This window comes from Grammomys surdaster, unplaced genomic scaffold (assembly GCF_004785775.1).
Source record: "Grammomys surdaster isolate TR1022 unplaced genomic scaffold, NIH_TR_1.0 203, whole genome shotgun sequence".
NCBI lineage: Eukaryota > Metazoa > Chordata > Mammalia > Rodentia > Muridae > Grammomys > Grammomys surdaster.
Window position 1 is genome coordinate 2,214,754 of NW_021604648.1, and position 22,791 is coordinate 2,237,544.

At 48.8% G+C, this 22,791-nt stretch overlaps 1 protein-coding gene across 4 annotated transcripts in view; it reads right to left on the reverse strand.

Annotated features, from left to right (window-relative positions):
• Nucleotides 1-22,791, reverse strand: part of Map6 (microtubule associated protein 6) — a 101,788-nt gene that overhangs the window by 38,110 nt on the left and 40,887 nt on the right. For 2 of the 4 annotated variants that reach the window (XM_028770668.1, XM_028770667.1), the window contains 2 exons: nt 17,300-17,513; nt 15,345-15,541 (listed from right to left, as the gene is read on the reverse strand). In XM_028770668.1, coding sequence (XP_028626501.1) covers nt 15,345-15,541; nt 17,300-17,513 — 411 coding nt within the window. The remainder of the gene's footprint in view (nt 1-15,344; nt 15,542-17,299; nt 17,514-22,791) is intronic. The other 2 variants (XM_028770669.1, XM_028770670.1) reach the window with 1 other exon arrangement.

Genomic DNA, 22,791 nt, shown 5'->3' on the forward strand with positions numbered 1-22,791 from the left:
CACTAACACCCCTCCAGTGCTGGGTGGTGGTCAGAGGGAAAGTAAAAGCTGGACTTAGAAAAGACTCGAGTGTGAAGTCTGTTAGATGTATCCTCTCAGATCTTTGGGTGACCAGGTACGACCTTAAAGTTTAGGTGCTGTCCTAGCCCACTGACAGGGCGTTGGCGCCCCCTGCTGACATAAAGTCACACACAAGAGCAGTCCTTGAGCCTGGGCTGAGAACTGTGTGCCCTGGGTGCCTGTAGCCTTGGCTCTCAGCCTACTCTCAGCCATTTTCATTAATATGGACCTAACCTCATATTGATCTGCCAGCAAACATCTTACCTTAGTAGTTAAATCTCTGTAACTGCTCATTAACTACTCTTTAACTACGTTAAATCTCATGAACGCTAGAATTAAGATTGGAAAGGAGGGCCAGTAAGATGACCCAGCTCCAAGCCTGACACTCATACATAGGGTCATTCTCCAGAACCCTCACGTTGGAGGGAAGAACCAACTTCCACATGTGTGCTGTGGAATGCACGTGTCCATACACACCTACATAAATGCAATTAAAACTTTTAAACATTAGAAAAGAGGGCTGGAGAGGTGGCTCAGTTGTTAAGAGCACTTGCTGCTTTCCCAGAGAATCCAAGTTCAGTTCCCAGCACCCACATGGTGGCTCATGGCAGTCTGTAACTCCAGTTCCAGGACATCTGAAACCTCTTCTGACTTGAGTAGATTACTGCACACACGTGGTATACACACACACACACACACACAAAATTCATATTTAAAAGGATTAGAAATGAGTTAAATAAACCTAAAACATGCCCTTTTTTCCTTTTCTCTCTTTTTTTTAATTAGCTTTGAAAAAAGTCTGTGTGAGTCAAAAGTTCAAGGTAGTTTGGTGAATTAGATTATCCAAATTAGCGTTGTGATTTTTAAAAAAAATATAAAGCATGTAATGAAATTAGTTTATAAATTATTTCATTTTTATGTCCTTTTTGCAAATACAATCAGGATATGAACAAATAATTTAAAAAATTCTTCTGGGAAATCGAGGTTGTCATTTGGTTGGCAGCGTGCTTGCCTAGCATGTACCAAGCCTGGGCTCTATCCCAGTATTACATAAACTAGACACAGAGGCCCAGGTCCGTAACCCCAGCACTTATCTGGTGAAGGCAGAGGCAGCAGGAGGATCATGAGTTTAAGGTTATCCTGGACTAATTAAAGGTTAGAAGCTAGCCTGGGCTATATGAAATCTTACATCAAAACACAAAACCAATACCATCTTCTGATTTTGGATGCTTCTAAGGGAAAACCAAGCAAGCATCCCTATATCTTATCAGAAGTAACATCTGGGAGTAAAAGCGGCTCCGGGGAGTGAGTCATCCAGTCAGGCTAGGGAAAGATTAGCAACACGGGGACTTCCCAGTAAACCCTCAACACTTCTGGTGAGTGGCACACAAGAATAAGCAAATATTCCAGGTGTAAACATACACCTTTATTCCCAGCACTTAGGAAGCAGAGGCAGAGGCAGAGGCAGAGGCAGAGGCAGATCTCTGTAAGTTTCAGGTCAGTTTGGCTGAGTTCCAGGACAATCAGAGCTACACAGGAAGTCCCTCACCTCAAATAATTAAAAATAAAAACAAGCAGATATACATGTTTAAAGATTACAGAATGGCTACCACTCCTGGTGTCTGATGTCAATGAGGCAGAGGTAAGTATGCCCCAGTGTGCCTCAGGCCTCTACGGGAAGAGAAGTGCCTGTCCCTGTCCCGAGCAGCAGCACACTGTGTCTAAGCCAGCCGTTTGCCTGTTAAATGAGACATGTCATTTAAAATTAAAGAACCTCAGGTGGTTTTACAAAGTCTGTAAACATTGACGGAACATTTATAACCCACCAAGCTGCAGGATTCCTTTCCTTATATTATTTATGATTTGGTTTGAATAATTCAGGAGGGTTGAGACATAAATCTTCCTTAAATGGGGACTGCTACATTTAGCTGGATATTTGGTTTTCTTACTTTTATAAGTTAGGCACCGATTTTGAAAATCAGGTGTTATTTTGACCGGGTTTCCCATGAGCAGAACCACTCTCATGGTTATTGCAAGCCCTCACTATCCCCAGGCAGTCACAGCGTGGCTCTGCTGTCTCTGCCAGCCTTCCTTGTGACATGTGCCCACTGCCTCTAGGGCAGCTGGGGTCACTCACAGTGCTGCATACAAGAGACAAAGGGCCCCTCCAATGGGGGCTGGGGAGGTGACAGGCTAGCAAAGTGTCTGGGCTCAGTCCCTCTGGGACACAAGGCGGCTCTTTGTCTTCGGTATGGATAGTCTGTACAACTGGATCTGCTCCCCTGAGCCAGCTTGAGATCCTCCGTGATATGGTCCTCCTACCTCCCAGCCTCGGGGCCCCACAGCGCAAACCTCTGGAAGTGAGACAGACAGGTTGGCCTGATCTTCCCTTCTGTGCTGCTTATTGCCTGAGAGGTCTTGGACAATTACTGAACCACATGGGCCTTGGTTTCCTCACCTGTAAAATGGGGATACCGGTTATTAGGGACTGTTACGGCAGAGAAACAGAGGATCACTATTGGGAACTGAACTATATTTGTCAAGTGCTGTTTGACACAGGCACACCCAACCCCAGGGTAATTGTAGTAATGGTTTATCTCTTTCAACTCCCATGGATCCCTGCAGAAAGGTGGGCCTTCCTGTGACCTTTGTCTTTGTCCTCCTCGGTTGTCCAATGCTGACTAGAGCCTCCTGATGCTACCTTCGTCTGTGGTTTCTGCTTCCTGGTCCAACCTCCCCACATTCTCTTCCCTGCCTGTCCCTGAAGACTTGGCTGGGTGGACTAAACTTCCTCACAAGTTATTTGCTCACATCTCTTACGCACACCCCTTGTCTGACTCTCCCTCACGCTTATATTCTCTCATCAGACCCTCAGTGCCTGAGGGTGGGACCATGTGCCTTGTCTGAAGAAGATCCAATACCCAGCACAGTATCCAGAATGAAGAGGGCCAAGTGGAAAGATTTACAGATACTGGTCCCAATACCTGGCTCACCCCGAGTTCACCACCCTTGGTGTCAATCACCCTTGGTGTCTTCCCCCCTTAGACTCTTCCTTCTTTTCATTGGGTCCTATCATCCCAGCTCCTCTCATTCTACACCTCTCCCACCTGCCACCAGAGCACTGTCCCAAACACTAACATAGTTCCTTTCTGTCTTGTCCTCCAGTGTATGCTCCACACAGAGATAAGAATCTTCAGGAAAGCAGACCCGGTCCCACCCTGTCCCTGCTTCAATCTTCCAGGGGCTTTTCTCTGCACTGGGGACAGAGAGCAGGATCTGCCAGGACGAGGGACAGCAGTCTACTCTTCTCTCCTGCACATGTGCCCCTCTCCTTTGAGCTTTCTAGCTTTTGCACTGGCTAAGTCTTCTAACGCCCACCCCACCCTGTCTCCCCAAATGCTCCCTTAGCTCTTCACCTGAATAAAGCCTCCCATCCTGAGGGCATTTCTCAGCTCACTGCGGCTGCCCTGGAGAACCTGCCCTGCCCTGAGTCATGGCCACAGGGGAACCGCCAGCTCTGCCTCTTTTCTTAGTCAATTACTTGCATACTCTTTTGGGTATTTTTTCCCATGCTATCTGGATGTGTTCAGAGGGTGGAGACCAGGCTATTCAGTCACAACTGTATCCTCTGCACCTTAAACAAGATCTCACTCAGAGACTGGGTCAAACTATAAGGCTGGATGTTTGTCCAGTGAATGGATGAACACGAATCTCTGTGCTAGACTCTCCCGTTTCAAATTCACATTTCAAGAATGCATAAGACACCGAGGCTCAGACACTTCACCCACAGCATCTTGTTTCCATGGAGACAGACAGTCAGAGACTCCAGAGCACAGTGACACTGGATCCATTCTCCCAGAATCTGGATGTGAATGTGGGTGTGGTAGTGTGTGCCTGTAATCCCAGCACTTGGGAAGCTGAAGCAGGAGGGTTTGTTGGAAGTTCTAAGCTATCTGAGGATACATACTAAGTTCAAGGCCAGCTTGAACCACATGGTAAACTCTTGTCTTAAAAACAAAACCCAATAAAATCCAAATAACAAAATAACTACCTCTCTCCCTCTTCCTCTCTGACACACACACACACACACACACACACCCCAAAACCAAAACCAGACAAATAAAAAAACAAAACCAAAAAAATCAAACCAAAACCTAACCCAGAATCTAGAAGTCAGACTACTGAGTCCTGGCCTGGACTAGCTGTAAAAGGAACTGCACTGGCTGCCACTGGTGTCCCGCACCCCCACCCCTGCCCACGCAAGCCTAATCTTCTTTCTTCCTAGATTTCCTCAGTATATCAAAGATAGGGTAATGTGCTCAATTGCATAGAGTCCTGCCCAGGAAGAGCCCGGTAGGAGAAAAAGAGCCTCGTTAACTGAGCAAAACCTGTGCGCCCGGCTGCACCATCCCGATACTTCTTCACATAATGTAAGAAACAAACTCACAGAGAGAAGAGTGTAAGGGCTGGCTCAGACGTGAAGGGCTGGCTCAGACGTGAAGGGCTGAGCTCAGCTGCTGACGGGGCTCCTTCCTGGCTATGGGAGGACGCATGGACACACTATTCTCTAAGCTGTGGTCTCCTAATCTATAAAAGGGGATTGGCCAATAGACTGCTTAGTGTGACCCCTGCAACACAGGTCATGTTTAGTGAATGGCAGCCCCAAAGAGAGACCCCCTCGTCTAGTGAGGGTGGGCCAGTAGTTTCCACCATGGACAGCAAGCTGGGGTCAGAAATACGATCCTTCCAGCACCTTGGTGAGTGGGTGGCCTTGGATATACAATTGGAGCAAAGGGCTTGAAGACCAGAGACCAGGCCAACCAGGTCAACAGCACCCAGCAGCTGGTGGACAGCAGACAGACTGATGGACGTCATAGCTTTGACCCTTCACTGCCTGCCTACTCCAAGGTCCCCACACTCAAGTGTTTCCTGGGTACAATAGTTCCTAAGTTAGAGATGGGAAATATAGCACCTGAGAGGCATTGCCAAAGAAACTGTCTTTGGAAGGCTCACTATTCTTAGGAAGATCCATGGAGATGAGGAGGGCTCTCCTATTCTCTCCCTCTGCCGGGACATGGTGGGAGCCTCTGCTTGGGTAATCACCATGTTGTCTGCCTTTCCCTCTAGACCGTGGGCTATGTTTTGTTCATCTGCATTTCAGCGTATCTAGCAGACATGGAAGGACAATAACAGCTGGGGTGTGGCTTCTTTGTTCTCTGATTTATTTTTCTCTTTTATCCACTCATTGGGCTAACTCTATGGCGTGTACACTCTACTCAGCCCTGTGCCAGGCCCACAGAAGTGAGACCCAGGCTATGCCTAGAGCAGCCCCAGACACACTAGTGAACACACTCAGAACACAACATTACCATTAGTGAACGGGAACCATGACAGCCCTGCCTGGCCTTAACCCTGTGTCTCTTCAAACAGATTCAAAGTTCTCTCTAGGGTCAAAGACATCACTTTTCTGGGATGTCTTTTCTCTTTTGCTCCATAAGCGTGTATCCCCACATAGCCAGACTCCTGGTACCTGGGGCCATCAGGCTTCCTGGTCTCTGCTGTCATCTGTCTGGCCCTAGTTGCCTTTAGTGTCCTGGGGTGGGTACGTATTCCCACTGCACAGTGGTTAGATCTGAATAGTGACTGGTGTTTGGCACAATGTGGCCACCCTTCCAGGACCACCACACTGCCTGCCCCAGAAGAGACAGCAGTCATGTCCTTGCCCCAGCCCCTCTGGGTAGCATATACCCCACAGCTAAGAGCTCAGCAGCCATCACTGGCCAGACTACTATCCCTTACAGGGCTTAGGCAGCTCCCACCACTCAGAACTGACAGCTAAGCGCGACCTCCAAACAGAACACAACTTCTTAGCTCTGAACGCACCCCTACCAACTGGCCTTCCTGCTCTCCTTGCCTGCCTGGCCTGGAGACAGGCCTCAGGAATGAAGACTCAGGTCTCAGGCCGCCGACCCAGTGAGACCATCTCTGACTCCCACTCTGTGTCCTCATTCCTCCACGTCTGCTGCTCCTGTCAGGCGATAACTAGGCTGTAGCTGTCTCTAAGGACACGGACGATGCTTGCTGTTTCCCTCCCTTCCCTCCTTCCTTCCCCTAACATTTCACACATGCCTACTGAGTGTGTGGCCACTGAATATAGTTGAGACACAGGGAGCTGTGGCACGGGCTGGTACACAGTAGGGGCTGGCATCCTAACCGGGAAGCTGCAAAGTAACTTGCACTCCATCCAATTCTAATGACACGCACATTTTCCTAGCTTTGCTTGATGCAGGATCTCTGGTCTTCTTCAACAGGACTATCTAAGTTTAAGAGAACCTGTGATAGGATACAGTTTTTTTGTTGTTTTCAATTGTACAGGCCCTGCAGCTTGGGATTGTTCTCACTTAAACTTCCTAGAAGAGGAAAGGAGGCTCAGAAGGGAAACATGAGTTGCCCAGAGTTTCGCAGACAGTACATGCAATGCACGACTCCATAGAGGGGCTTGCTCCTCTCTGCGAATACCAGCACCCAAATACATCTACTGCTCAGAACCAAGCTTGGCTTGCACTGCAGCTGACTAGTCCTGGCTGTCTTCCATGACTTCTACAGGACTCAGGCTCTGAGGCCGCAATTACACCTCCTGAGAAATGCATCTTTTAGAACAGATCCCTAAGCAGTGCCAGCTCAGTGCCCCTTCTCCTTAGCCCTTCCTGAATTTACCATGCCAGACTGTGCCATCCCCAAGTTCGCCGCCAGCATGCAACACACCCTAACAGGGAAAACAGTTCAGGAAGCAGCAGTTTCCTGGCTCAAGGGCTAGCCTACCTGAGCACAGTAGCAGAAGGGACATCAGCCGGGCAGAATCCACCCATGGTGCCTCAACACGTGGACAAGAAGCTGGAATCACAGGTAGGGAGGGGGAGGCTGCATCCACAAGGCTTGCCCTCAGGTGCCCCGCCCCCAATGTGCCTAGGAATCCTGGGCCTCTGATGAAAGGTTACTGTAGTCCTTGAGAAGGGGGCAGGGGAAGGCTGCTTACAGTAGGGTGCAGGTGTTCTGGGATAGTAGGAATCCTAGCTGCACCCAAGGGCTGGACCAAGAACGATCTGTAGCATCAACCATTGGCTTCAAATCCAGGCTCACACTCACAGGCTGTCTGATTTTTGTGACCTAATCACTGAATTTTGATTTCTTTATCTGTAAAGAGCCTTATTGTGAGACCAAGTCAGGTAAAAGCAAAATCAGTGCTTACTCCCTTCCGGTGGGCTGGGCCAGCTCTGCAACTTACAAAAACCAGCCTCCAGGGTCAGGTTCCTGGTTCCCAGATTCCTCTAAGACTTGGGGACTCCATATCTCCACGTGGGCATGGGCTTCTGAAGTCAGCTAAGTGGCTAAGTGGCCCTATAAATGTATTTACTTATTTATTTAAAAAAAATCGTTAAATATATTTTGTAGATTTGACCTTCTAAGAATGAAATGAATCCCCAGTTGTATATATAAGAAGTATTATCAAAAGCATCTTTGGTTGTTTTAACTCCAAGAAGGCAAAGTCAAGGGCAGAATTGATTTTCTGAATGGGTTGCCAAGAACTTGATAATACTGCTATTGACTCTTTTAAAAATATAGTGCACTGGACTGAGGTTGCCAGACGGAAATGGCTCAGCTCTTATCTAACTCTGTGCTCCTGGGAATCTGCAAATTGATCTTTTTGTGTGCTCCCTCCTCCCCCCCACCCCGTAAAGCAAAAGCAAAGGATAGTATCTTCAGCAATTAATCAAGATCTGTTCTGGGTGTCCAGAGAGATTCCGTGTAAAAAGACGTGTAATTGCAAGACTGGAATCCGCACAGGTGATTTATAGAGGCACTCAGAGAGGACGGAGGCCATGGAGGGCCGGAGCGGGGTGGGGCAGTGAGAGCCATCTCTAGATAGACAGTCTGGATCTCAGTCCTGCTGTGGAGAGAGTGGCTGCAGCTGCCACACTGTGACTCAAGGAGGTGAGAGGGAGGAGATGGGAGAGAAGTAGTCTGCAGCAAAGCATCAGGAATTAAACTATTGCCAAAGGTGGTCCGCCTTCCATCCATCTGCACCAGTCTCTCACAACAGGACAGGGTCCCATGACAGGTGCCCTTGCTGTCAGCACTCGTCCCAGCTGCCACCTGCAAGCTCCAGCACCAAACAGATTCTAAGAACACACTACTCCTGACTGACCCAATCTGCACTTCCTGAATTTGGATACCACATCAGTTTAGAGGATGATACAATCCAGTATTATAACAATAACTTTGAGGCTTTTAGAAATTCTGAGACTTAGCCAAGGTCACACAGTTAGCAAACACCAGTTTGGATTAGGAAACAGGGCTGCTACTGGCTCAAGTTCAGAGCGGGTGGTAGAAGGAGACACCCCTTTGCTATGCCAGAGAAGAGAGGGCTCTGCTCTGAGCAGGGAATCAGATGAGGCCACCTTTTAGGATTACTCTGAACTGGGCAGAGGTGGAGCACACCTTTAATCCCAGCAGAGACAGAGACAGGTGGATCTCTGAGTTCGAGGCCAGCCTAATAATCTACAGAGCTAGTTTCAGGACAGCCAGTACTACACAGGGAAACCTTGTCTCAAAAAACGACACCAACACAAATAAAACAAAAAGATTACTTTGTATCTGAGAGCTTGTGATTTTCTGAATTTAAGACTGCCTAGAAGAGGTAGCAACTACGTCAAGTGCAAAGGGATGCTGACCAAGACAGAGGCTGGCCAACATAAAGGCAGCTGACCTCTGCTTTGTTGTTGCCATGACACATATGCCACAACCACGCCTTCCTTATGAGCAGGGGAAGTTACGAGGCAGAGTAAAGAAGCCTTGTGGAGGCACCATGGTGAACGTGTGCACATAGTGCTTATGGTCACTCACCCATCCACGCATTCAGGAGTCACTCAACACTTCAGAAGACATTCTCTGTGGTAGACATTGGACCAGGAAGTAGATGACAGAAGGAGCTGACCCTTCCCCTGGAGAAGCATGATCCAGTTTTAGGGGGGAGGACACATACATGTGAGCTGATGACACAGGACATGGGATGAGTTCCACGATGAAGACACACACACAGGGAGCATCTTACCCAGCCTGGAAGGTGCAGGCAAGGCTTCCTGGAGCAGTCCCCTGAGCCGAGTCTTGAAGGATGAGTTAGCCAGGTGAGAAGCAGGAGAAGGGCATTCTGGGTAGGAGGGACAGCGTGGGGAAGGCATGGAGGTGAGAAGCAGCGTGGTGACTGAGAATAAGCTTCTGCAGGCCGTGGGAACCGGAGCCGATGGTTTCAAGCAAGGGATGACATGGTCAGGCTTGCAAGGCCCCTTTAAGAGCCCTCCAGCAGCGTCAGCCCATAGCAGTGGCAATAATTTACTTTTCTATGCACTTGAAATTTCGTTGGCCCCAGGTAGGATGCCTGAGACTCTCTGTTGAAACAGCTGAGTATGATCCCTAGTGGGCAAGTGGGCAAGTACCACTCACATGAGGACAGAGACAGACATCTCAGCTCAACTCCAGTGTTGGGAATAAAAAGCACCAAGGAGCAGCCTCCAGTCTGCAGCCGCAGGGATCAGATCCCTGTTTTATCATGGCTTCTCCAATACCAACTGTGTTGCTTAGGAACGAAGCATCCTCTGGATTCCATCACACAGTTGGTAACAGAAGACCTGGTCCAATTCTGATTTTCTCCCAGTTTGCACTGGATCCCAATATCTAAAGAAAGTGCTGGGCAAACTCGCTGGAGGGCTTGCGATGGCCAGGCCACAGTGTCATTTTGTGGGCTTTGGATGTAATTTTCCTTAAGGGTCCCAGTTGTTTGGAACCTGATTCATTCCAGCTAGCTTCCTGTCTTTCAAGCTGGGCCAAGCTGGCCAGCGTCTTCCCCTTGGAGTTACCCTTCCTCATCTGACACTTGGGCAAATGCCTGGCCCACTGCACTCAAAGACAGACTGCCTTGTAAGCAATTAAAGTATAAATTGTTCGGAGATTATTCAGTCCATGGACTCCAAAGAATCCAATAGCTGGAATTCTTTCAAGGCGGTTGTCTTTGGACTGTCTGACTCATTCAGCCTCTAATATAACTGGTTCTCAGTCAGCTGCATTTCTATCGATGGAGAAGTCATCACGCACTGTCACCAGTACTACACGGTACTGAAACAATCTGCCTAGTGTCCGTGTCCCTTGCACTCCGGTGTTACCTCTCCATTCTTACTGTCCCTCCTCCTAGGAAAGGTACCAAGACTTGAAGAGGCCAGTGAAGACCCAGCTTCTACTGCCAACTCCACAGTGTCTGAAAGCACTTTCCACCTCAGCCAAACTCCCTGAGAAAACGCCTGAGTCTTGCTCTCCTGATGCTGCGTGTAGAATGACCTAAACGTTAGGGGTTACTGTGAGCCCTGTAGGTTCTGGGGTAAAAATCTGGGTACCTATCAAACTGTGAAGTGCGGTCCAGGAAAGGGCATTTCTGCCACGATGGCCTCAGTGGTTTCAGCCATTGCCCAGGCTGTTCAGGGACAGAGTTTAAGGAGCATCAGCCTGCTTTAACTGCTTGACGGCCTACAGGGTGCATCCTGAAACTTCTGATCCCTGAAATGTGAGCACTTCAGCATTTGAGCAGTCCATGGCCCTAGAAACTACCACAGGGGTTCACAGTCTTTGTGAGATGGGACTGACCCTGGGTGGAATCGAACCAAAAATATATAAACCTGAAGCAAGAACTGAAACTCACTTCTAACTAGTTTAGCAACAATGACCTGTTCTAAAGCTACGGGCCTTGTTTAGTTGTTGGTTGTCTTGGGAACGTGATATGAGTTAGGGTTGAAGATGCTTGTGTTGAGGCTCTCAGCTGTGTTGGGAGCCACAGCTGTGTGGGCTTGAACTGGGTCACCTGGGTGATACCAGATGAAGCCGGCCAGGTTGACCCGATCTCCGACCTCCTCCCTTGGACAGTTCTTACCCTGGGTCTGGTTCTGACAGCATCTCTTCTCTTCCTCTCTGGGCTCACTCTTGGTGTTCTGATGTTCTGAGCTCACGTTCTGATGTTCTGAGGCGTACTTTCCTTCTGTTCTGTCTTTCGCCTCTCTCTGCACCTCCGACCTCTCCTGTCCTATCTCCCAAGCCTAATTAGTCTCTCTCCCTTAGCTGAGGGGAAGCAAAACTGACTAATACCTATCTATGTCTTCAGTTGTTGAGCGTTTTTCCTGTATCCTGTCTTATATAAAAGAAACAGGTGAGTGCAAATGTCTTCCATTCATCCGGAAAACAAATATATAGTAATTTCAAAATATTAATCCCCTAGATTGATTTTTAACACTGCATTCCCAAATGCAGGGGTAGGGCCCAAATGCAGGGGTAGGGCCAGCAATGGAAGTGCCGCCCTAGGGCTCTTGGGTGGAACAGGAGAGGACCTGTGGCTGTGGCCTGGTGAAGCAAGAAGCATGAAGGCGGGCATGCAGGACACGGGTGCAACCTGGGTACGTGGAATGGAGCCCAGTCAGTAGCCGCCCACAGTGGAACATTAGGCCTTCCCACCACGGAACTCTGCACTCTCCTGCCCTTGCCACCCCCACCCTCAAGTGGACTACCCCCAGAACCTGAACTCATCGGGCTCATGGCCATCCACACCTTTGCTTGGGCACATCCCTCTGTTTGGCATGCCTTGGGTAGGTTCCATTCTGTTCACCTGATCAACACCTACCCATCTGCTGAGTCCTTTCTCATCCATGGAACCAGCTAGAACAGACTCCTCCTCCATGCCCACTGTGATCAGAGGTATGGTCTCAGTCTCCTGGCTCCCCTAGTGCCTAGCACAGAGCCTGGCATACAACAGTATCCAATAGACACATGTTGGAGAAATGACGAGATCAAAGTCTTTGTCTCCTGCTTTACTAGAAGGACAACAGAGTGAGCTGTGGTGGTTCTCGTCCTGAGGTTCCCACCAACTCCACCCCTTCCCATCCCTGAATCTACTCTGCTGCCTTGACACCTGCCCCACACGCCCAGCACACTTAGATCCTGCCGCCCTTCTTAGTGCCCTCAGACAGGCAGTTTCTTCTGACTTACCACCCCCATGGGAAAAGCTGTTCTCCATTGAGCTCCCGAGCTCCCTGACTCCCTGCGTCCTTGTCTGAGCCACTATTCTCATGACCATTTTTTCATTCCCATGTCAGGCACATGCATGACACACAGAGCCAGCCCCTGGGTGCAACCTGTAACATGACCAGGGGTTAAATGAGCAAGTTGAGATGTCTACCATCCCTGCAAGAAAGGAGGCCAGGGACAATACTACTGCTGCTGCTGCTGCCACAGGAGAGTTAGGTGACAGCTTCTCACTGCAATGAGGCAGTAAGTGGCTCAGGCAGTCGCTGTTCCAGGGACACGGCATGAAAATATGACACTACCTTGTTGGCCAGGGCGTCTCCGGGTCCATCTTCGCCTTTCCCAACATTTAGCTCTGACTGCTTGCACTTAGTACCTGAGAGGCAATCTAACAGAGGCAAGCTGCATTATGGAGACCCCAGGGGAACCTGCAGGGGACCACTCATCTTGTCCAGAGAGGCTCAGATACCAAAAGCTGTTGCCTTTACACTACTCAGGCTGGGCCTCACCAAGGAAATACGATCAAGAAAGTGGTGTTCGTCTTTAGCATTTATTTATAACTGGGTGGGCGGGGGGAACCCGTTGGTTTGCTTTCTGAGCAAGCACAGACCATGAGACATCACAATCAATTGGCTATACATGAATTGTTCTTTGTCATTCTTTTACTAACATCAGGAATGAAATAGCACCAAGAGAGGGGGGCACTACATGATACATAGACAATCTGTGGTATGCAACAAAACCTGGGCCACAAAATCCTAATTAGACACTTCCTCTCTGCCTCAGCATGATACAGCTTTACCTGCTGTCTAGGAGCTGGGGCAGAGAACAGAAAGCCAGGCATAGCTTCTGGGAGTTTTGCAGGCAGGCCAAGTTTTAAAAAAAAAAAAAAAAGTCTCCGTTCCAGCTCTCTTGCCCCAGGGGTGGACAGAGAACAGAAGAGAAATGTACAGAATGAGGAGCAGGCTTGGTCACCTTCAGAGAGGCGACACCAAACACTGCTTGAGGAGCCATGGGCAGTTCTGTCCAGTAAACTTGAGAGACAGAACAAGACCGGCAGAGTTTTGTTGTAAACAGTAGGAATCAAAGGACGTTTCTTGTCAGTGGAGTGAAACATTCAAGAGCAAACGGTGTTCGTTAGGTGGATGTGTGAAAAAGAGGGGGACCCTGAAAGCCTGAAAAGAACATTATCCAGGTCACCTAAAGCCTCAGGCAGGGCAGGGTAAGGAATTCAGCCCCCAAGGCTCTGGGGGTCCTTGTGGTAAGCTATGGCAAACTACAGTGCGCACAACACCAACTCAACTCAGTCACAGCACATGTGGGGGAGTCAGTCATGCACCTCTGTCTGGATGTGTTGCTATAGAGATCTGTCCGCTCACCAAGCCTGGCACAAGGTATGCAGAACATGAACACCGAATGAAGGATCCCTGTGGACTGTAAACTCTGACTTACTCGAACTACAAAACATACAGTTATTCTACAGTGAAATCAAAGTGTGGCTAACAGCAGATGTGACTGATGCCAGGGCTTGAGAGGAACACACACTGGCAGCTACAGTTGGAGCGCTTGATAGAGTTCTCTGGTAAACAGTAAGGCTGGCTAACAGGTAGCCAGGACAGGCCTGTGAAACCTGTGAGTTGTGGTAATGAGACTCATCCATGTCTCCTCCCTTCTCCAGGCTGTCTCCTTCATAGCCTGTGCCCTGAGTCAGAAAAGATGGCATCAGGTTATGCCGTAGACTTCATTTCTAGTCTACTCTGCTAAACACCAGCGGCTTGCCCAGCACTGGCGCGTTCATTTCCAAACACGTCTCACGCAGGCCCACAAGGCGCAAATGAAGCCTTCCCTGTCTGCACAGAGAGAATGAATTGGCGCTTGGGAGTTCCACCTTCCCAAACTTCAGGGACCTGAAGGGACCAAGGAGCTACCAGACCTGCCCTCTGGACCACTCATCACAGGAGAAAGCAAGCAGGGGTATACCATCCCAGCTACTCAGAGCACTGCGCAAATGAGAACTTCCAGGACAGGAGCAACATATATTTCACCAGGACATTTCTGGTGGACAGTTTGGGTTCTCTCATAAGTAAGGAGGGCAGATTCCTTTCATAACTATTCCCTAATTCCTACAACACAACTCTAGGGGGCTTTGGCCGCACACACGCAATGCTGCAACACGGAGTACATCAAGCAGTTTCTAAGCATCAGAAGTCACAGATGCTTGCTAGCTCTTGGCAGGACTCACCACGCACTCGGGCCAGATGTTCAGCACACTGACCTCTCTGTGGAGCAGCGCAAGAGCTTGGGGCTGGAGGGTGCATTGCCACCCTCGCTGTCATGTCTACACACTCCACCTGCACACTTCGGGAACAGAAACTCACAATAAGCGTGCTATGTGCCATTCTCTTGCAACCGGCACATCAGCAATATGCTAAGGGGAGAGAAGAGCGGGCTCCACTGCTCATGGCTCCTCCTACCCCATCTACAGCATCCCAAATACTCACTCTCCGTCACTCCTGGCTGGCCTCAGCCAGCGGCCTATTACTTGATACACTCACTATTCAAAGCCCACCGACAGGCACAAAGCACAGGCACACACGCCTAACAGAGGTTCTAGGAAAGGGTTTCTTCTAGTTAACAGACACAATTCCATTTCACTGACAGTAAGGCCAAGGTTGGTTTCTTGTTCTTTTGTCTTGAATATTTTCACAAGTTCTAGCGGCTGAAGCCCAAGCTGAACTTGGGTAGCATGCAAGCATCCAATGAACTTGGGAAAGAACATTTGCCTGAAGTCCAAAATGGAGTGATGCAAACTGTGGGAGGCGCAGGGGGAAAATACCCTGCAGCAGACACTTCCAAGTCCCACCTGGGGCTGGGCTAGGTAGTGACTAAGACCTGACCCAACCCAGACCCACAGGAAGGGCACAACCAGTGCACACTGCTTCCTGGTTTCCCAGGGGGGTCCTTGGCTAGATGCCGTGCCACTTGTGGTAAGAGTCAGTGGCCTCAGAAACCTGATTTCTCCCATAAGAAACCAACCACAGGGCTCCTGGGACACTTGGAACCAAGGCAGATGTGAAGTCTCTAATTAGTTTTGTGGCCTTTTTTTGTTTGTTGGTTTAAATATGGGGGTGGGGGAAGGGAGAAAAGGAAAGTGCGGTGACATTTACTCTTTCGCCTCAGCCAGTTTATTGTTCATCTCTTTGCTTTGTTCCTTGTCGTCAGGTTTGGTGGCACTGGGGCCCTCTGTGGTCTTTTTCTTGGCAGCCTGGCCCGACACCACCTGCTTGTCTTTGGCCTTCCTCGGGGGCTTATGACTCGTTGAGGTCTTTTTTGGTTTGGAACTCTGAACACTAGGCTTCTCTACCTGCATGGGGAGACAGACAGACAGAGCACACATATAGAAACACAGAAGGGAGGGAGCAGGAGAGGGAGGGGATTTAGAGAAAGACATCGAAGTATTAACAGAAGAGTCACGATAGTGGCTAGTGGCGGAGCACACAGGCAGAGCAAGAACAGGATTTCACAGTGTCTGGGCACCTGGCTTCTTTGGTCTGAATCCACAGGCAGCCTGTGGCAGCACTCACCTGCCCTGTGCTTCCCACCCTGCTATTTCTCCCCAGGAGCAGGCCAGGTGGTTGGCGGCTTAGACAATGGTTACAGCATCTCTTGTCCCTCCTCCTTGGAATTATTATGTCTCACCCCGCTCAGGCCAGGGCATGTGGTTTGTTGTAGTGAGTGAGGCAAGCTGCTCTTTGAGCATCTCAGAGAGGAGATGCTCAGTCATCCACGTTCCAGACTAAAGAGGGCAGGTAGGCATTCACAAGGGCGAACGGTGGTGGACATCGTTAGGGCATAGTTTTGGAACAACTCAGGTGTCAGGCAGGCAGTGGGCACTACTAGCTTCCTGCTTATCTCTGACTGGATCTTGCCTGCTTCTCCAGAGCAGCCACTCAGTCTCCAGGCCTCCCTTCTGATCTTTCCTTTCGTTCTGAAGAGGCAGTCTTGCCTTCTCTTTCTCAGAGGACTCTGGGGCCACTGGGCTTGATGAGACCATACAGCAAACCCTGCTGTCCATCCCTGACTTCCCCTGTCCTATTTCCTTCCTCAGTTGGAATCTTCTTTCATTCAATGCCAGCGTATATCCCAGGACCTATTTCGTCTGTGGATGGACAGAGCTGATGCTGGGCCTCCCAGGCTGTGCCATTCACTAACGGAGGCCCAGTGATCTAGTTGTGAATTGCTTGGATTGGGGTGGCAGTTCCCGGGAACGTGAAACTTTCAGTGCGAAAACTAGTTGCATCCCAGACAAACTAGGTCAGGCGGTTACCTTAGCTACAAGCTGGTTCTGACAATGAAAATGCCAACTGAGTGCTAGACTTGAGATCAAGAGGAGAGGGAGGCCACTTAGGCTCTGGAGTTATTTTGCTCCTCGGATGTGTTCTGCTATTATGGGAAAGTGGTATGTGCCCAGCCTCGTCTGGCCTGAAGCACAGCAAATGGGCCTGTGAGGGCACTTTGCTAACTCTGTCCAGCCTGTCTCTCCTATTAACAAACCCATACTGAGATGAAAATAGGTTGGGTAGTGTTAGCATTAAAAAAAAAAAAAACCCAACCCCCCCCCCAAAAAAAAAACAACCCAAATCCTCATGTAGAAACTGCTACACTGGTAATAAATACCTGGGGACATTTCTTGTTCTCTATGTGACAGGCACATTTTCTGTCACACACTGAACACTGTTGGATGGCGCTGATAGGGAAAGGCTGAGTGGAGGTGAATGTGTTCCAGAGCCTGGAAGGAAGGAAGGGTCCAGGGACTGGAGAGGGGTAGAGGGGCAGCGGCCAAAGCCAGGCTTGTGGAACAGGCCAGGAAAGGGGCTGTAGCACCAGGGTGAGGCTTTTCTCTCACGTTTACTCTTCATTTTTCAAATATAGAGTCTGGTGTCCAAGTAAGCTACGTTCATGGAGTTCTTTATAATGCGCCCTCGGACTTTAACAGGACCTAACCTGGTGGAGATGCCCCTGGGCCAGGGTGCTGAGGAAGAAGGGTATGATTCGTCAGGAGCTCCTGAGGACTAGCCGGATGTTCTGCTTCCTCCAGGATGTGCAGTAAGAGCTGTCTTACCTTCGGGGATTCCTTGAAGGGCTCACTGTAGAGGCTTCGTATTCTTCTGCGATCCATGGCCTTGTTGTCCGCTGCAGTGGGCTTATTGGCCTCTCCTTTGAACTGGGCGCTGTAGCTGGTCTCGTGAACCATCTTGTCATCTGGGGGCTTGTACTGGGGCTTGGCTTTGATCGGTTTCACAGGCTTGATGTCTGTCCATGCTCTGAATTCGTTCCTGTGAGTCAAAGAAAACATCAGTGGTGAGAAATATCACACAGCAGAGAAACGTTCCCTATTCCAGCTACACTTGAAGCCAGCTCCTGACACACACCGTGGAGCTGACTGAGGGAAGGCTGGGAGTGAGCCTCGCAGAGACCAGCAGTTTTCTTTCTTTTATAGTTGACCCAGGTCTGGAGATGGCAGTAGAGATCTCAGAGAAAGGGCTTAGGGTCCTTTCCAGACCTAGACTTGGGGGATCCAGAACAACCGCTTTCACCTTCAAGACTTGTGTGCCCAGGCTCTAAAAGGAGACTGAGACACCAGCCCAGTCAGTGGTTTAGGAGCTCAACATGGGATGCCTGTATGTGCAAGGCTAGACTTGGACTTGCTGAGACAGGCAGACTGTAACCTTGTAATACGTGCCCAGTCCCCCTCACCACTTTTGTGATGATGATCAGCTCAGGGCTCTGGGTACCAGAGGCAGGAGCTGCTCTTGCTGACCTCCAGCCTCCAGTCACTTTCCCCTTACTTTTCACAGTGAAGAACCTTTGCTGTCCAGATCTTCAGGGTTATCCTTCACTTGCTTGCTTCTTATGGTGCCAGAACACTAACAACCAGGTCCCTTTAGTTGGGAATCCCTGTGACATGTCTTAGTACATAGCACGTCCCCCTGCATCATTTGAACATCATAGCTTGTGTTGGCGCTCTCTCTCTCTCTCTCTCTCTCTTTCTCTGTGTGTGTGTGTGTGTAGGATGGCCATCATGTGCATGTAAGTGACTACTATCCTGTCCCTTATGTGACTCCCATCGCTGCCCCGCCCCGTCCGTGTTTCTACTCCTAGCAGCCTCTCTTGTGGATCCCACTCAGCTGATTTGTGGTTCTAGGTATTGAGCCTAAGGCCTGCTCTCAGGTGCTAGGCAAGCACCCTCGGTCTCCTGACCCTGCTCACGGCCCTCTTCTTACTTTTTACCACATTATGTTGCCCAAGATTTGAGCTCCCTGTTGCTCAAGCTGGCTGTGAACTTGCATCCTCCTGCCTCTGCCCCCTGCATAGCTGGGTGGCAGGATCCTGCCTGCACCACTAGGCCTGGCTATGTGGCTATTTCTTTTATCTTTTCTTGCCTTTCTTTCTTTTTTCCTTCCTTCCTTCCTTCCTTCCTTCCTTCCTTCCTTCCTTTCTTTCTTTCTTTCTTTTTTTTTTGACAGAGTTTCTCTTCACAGTCCTGCTGTGGAGATAACCCAATCAGTAAAGTGTTTGCCTTCCAAGCACCAGAACCTCAATTCAGTCCCCAGAATATTTGTTAAAGCAAGCAAGCAAACATGCTGGGCATGATGATATGTGCTGGCTACCCTGTGCCGTGTATGCCTCGAAGAGTGGATCCATGGCGCTTGGTAGCCAGCAAGCCTAGTCTACTTGGTGAGTTTCAGGCCAGTGAAACATGGTGCCCGAGGAACAATGCTTGAGGTTGACCTGTGACCTCCATGGGCATGTGCACACACATGCACAAGTATACCCATGCAAAAAATAAAAACAAGATAGCAAAGTTTCCTGCCCAGCCAAGCTGATAAAGACACACTGTGTTGGTCCAACTCATAGATAACAGAAGCAATGCCACACAGCTGTCACGGTAAGCTCAATGCCTTCAAGTCAAGCTAAACCACAGACACTGCTGCTGAGCCCGGGCCAGAACAAAGAGGTGGGTCTTTAGAAGAAATCCATAGGCTTGGTGTGTTGGTACAAGCCTTTAATCTCAGCAGTCTGGAGGAAGAGGTGGGGAGATCCTTGTGAGTTCCAGGCCAACCTGGTCTACACAGTGAGTTCAAAGACAGCTAAAGCTACATAATGAGACCCTGTCTCAGAAAGAGAGAAGGACAAGCCGTCTCAGCTCTGGTCCTCTAGCCATTTGGGGTCGATTGGCTCATTACAGGGCTAAAAGGCAGAATATGGGTTCCTGTCAGAATCACAAAGCCATTGGTGGATAATTAGATAATAAATATATTTGGTTTTCATTAGAGGTGTGTATTTAAGAAAAATGATCTCAGCTGCCTTGTATTCTAGGCACGAATGCAGTCTCTGTCTCCCAGCCTGTGTTGTTACATGAGGAGATGTAAATGGTTATAGACAATCAGATACTTATCCAGCTAGTATTATACTTCTGACCTCTGAAAGACAATATTCTGGTGCCCAGGGTGGGCAGAATCGGGACAGCAGCTTCCAGGAGCAGGCTTCCTGCTGAGCACACTTCAAGTCAGATTGCACAAGGCAGCATTCAGTGAACAGCCGATGAACTGAGCCTCCGATACTGAACCCACTATAAACAGATGTTCCCTCACTTAATAAAGCCCTGTCCCACTTCAGCACATCTGGTTGTAGAGGCCTAGGACGGATTCTGAAAGAGCAATTACAGAGGTGTAGACCACAGACAGCTGCTAGAACCCTGTCACTGCCAAGCTGAGTCCCAAAAGAGGGAGGAGAAGAAAGCAGACTGGAGAACGGGGGACAGGGTGTGGCCTCAGAAAGGGAGAAATGTGAAGGAAGAGGATTGAAGCCGTTATTTTGTTTCCAGTTTGAAAAGGACTGACATTTATGAGTAACAATGAAACAGAATTGTTTGAGAAACAAGTTTTATTGTGTGAAGAGCGACTGTTTCTTACAATGGCATTGACTTAAAATAAGAGATTGCTGCTAATTACTACAGTGTAAAAATTTCATTTCTCTTCTTCCCACAAGCCCCAGATTTATTTATTATGTATTTAAATCCTTGGGAAATCAAAATTTGTCCCCTAGCCTCTGCATAATAAAAATTTCAACATCTCCCAGTTGTGCAGGAAGAAGACCGCACTTAACTTGTAATGGTCCCAAATCTTCCTACAGATTTTCATAAGTAATTTATGTTGCCATGGAAACATATCAGGTCTCTGTTCAAAAGTCTTGTCTGCATTTGCTATATTAACATGTCCTCTGTGGAAGGAAGGAGGTTAGGTCATGAACCCTGGCACAGGCAGGCAATGAGCGCTGTCAGCTGCCAGGCTCTTGTCAGGGCTGGTTAGAGGAGGGAGGACGTATAGATTAAAAGAAATGGAACAATCCTGGTCCTGGTGTTAGTGCAGTTTAGGGAGCCTTTGTTCTTACAGAGGGAATAGAAGACTGAATCCTGCAGAAACAGTGAGGTCAAGGCACAGCTTTCAGATCAGTGTCTGGGCAACAGGCTTGCAAGCACCTTCAGAGCTTTTGTGCGAAAAGCATAAAGGATGTCTAGACTGAAAATGCAGTGCATGCAGTGCTCTGGTCACTAAGGAGTTCTCCTAACCCTTTACAATCGAACAAACTCATTATGCCATGTGAATAGACCGCTGTAATCGTATTCTAAACAAGGAAAGAATTCTCTCTCTCTCTCTCTCTCTCTCTCTCTCTCTCTCTCTCTCTCTCTCCATCTCTCTCTCTTTCTCTTCCCATCCCCCCTCCCATCTCCCTTTCCTCCCCACCTCTCAAAGCTGTATATCATCCATGGAAGGAATGCATGTGTAACAGCTGGGAATGACAGGTGTCAAGGCACCAGTGCCCTCATTAAGGAAGTGACATTCTGCACTAGCTGCCATCAATGTCCACTGGTAGGCTGCATGCAGCTCACAGGCCCCTGTGCACCTGGGCAACGGTCTGAAACAAAGACAGCTCATGTGTGCAGCATGTATAGAGGGCCATGAGGCTAGGTAGCTAAAAATAGAAATCAGGAATCAGTTTAATTCCCCAGGGATCTGAGAAAAAGCCGGTAGAAGAATGGAATTTAGGGAGGTTGTTGGTGATCACGTGAATGTGCAAAGCCCAGTATTCCACATGCTGCACTACAAATAAGCAACGGCAACAGCTGAGGAGAAAAACGAAAGGGCTGCTATGAACAGACTCAATATCGTTAAGATGGCAGTTACCTAGAAATTGGTCTATGAATTAAAGCAACCATTAACTATCCTAGCAGAGCTCCTCGTAGAAAATGGAAAGCTGATTATATATATAGAAATGGATGAAACAGTTTTGAGGGTTTTTGATACCTGATTTCAAACCTTAGAATGTTATGGTAACCAAATGCATTGCCAGCATGAGGACAGGCTCCCGGCACATGAATGGGAAGGGGAAGGAGACAGCAGATGTGGGTCGTGGCAGACTCACACTGGCTTACAGAGCAGACACACTCTCAGGGATTGGGTGGACCAATTGCTAAAGGATCAGCAGCCTCAGCCACTGAGACTAGTCACAGCAGGAAAGTGGCCAACACCACCCACAGGTCCCCTCCTTTGTTCCAACAAGTACTTGTTAAACATTTCCCATGAAACCGCTGGCTTACAGATGTGGTTTACGGACGTGGTCTGTTTACTCTGGACAGATGTGCTGAAGCAGCTCATAGAGGAAAGGATAAAGGTCTCAACAGCGTTGGGGAAGACGGATAGTCAAATAAATGGAAAGCACCTCGGCTGCTCACTCATGACACAGACAAGGATGAATCAGAAATGGATTACAAACCTAAAAACAACAATGCCCCCCCCCAAAAAAAAGCCAAATCCCTCAAACCCTCAAAATCCTCAATCTCTAAGAAAAACAAACAAAACAGAAGGATATCTTTGTGGCCTCAGAGTAGGCAAATATTTCTTGGGGTAGGGAATACACACACACACACACACACACACACACACACACACGCACACACACGCACACATGCACGCACGAGTGCACACACACAAAGGTGTGGGAGAAAGGTAAATTTAGATTATCACAATTAAGCACTTTTAAAAGCCAGGTATGGGAGCTGTGGGGTGGGGGTGGGGGGTTAGCTGCTGAGAACACTTGTGACTCCAGCTACCCATACGATAGCTCATGACCATCCACGACTCCAGTTCCAGAGGAACCAAGGAGCATGCACAGGTGCGTGCAGGCAAAACATTCCTACACACAAAACAAAAATAAATCTTTAAAAAGACCAGGTGTGATACCAGCCCATCCCTGTGACTCTAGCACGCAGGGACTGAGACACGAGCATTCCCAGGCCAGCCTGAACACCGTAGTAAGACTCAAAACAGAACAAGAAGTAAAGTTAACGAAGACTTCAGACAAGGAAATCATGAAATAATGAACGTTAAGCATCTTAGTTTCCAAGATACCATGGGAAAATGAAAAGACAAGCCGTGCTCAGGGAGGGAACATTGGCTGAACAATATTAGATGAAGAGCTACACACAGAATACATAAAGATCTCTTGACTCACTAAGACAAGCAATCCAATTGCAAAACAGGAGAACTGGGG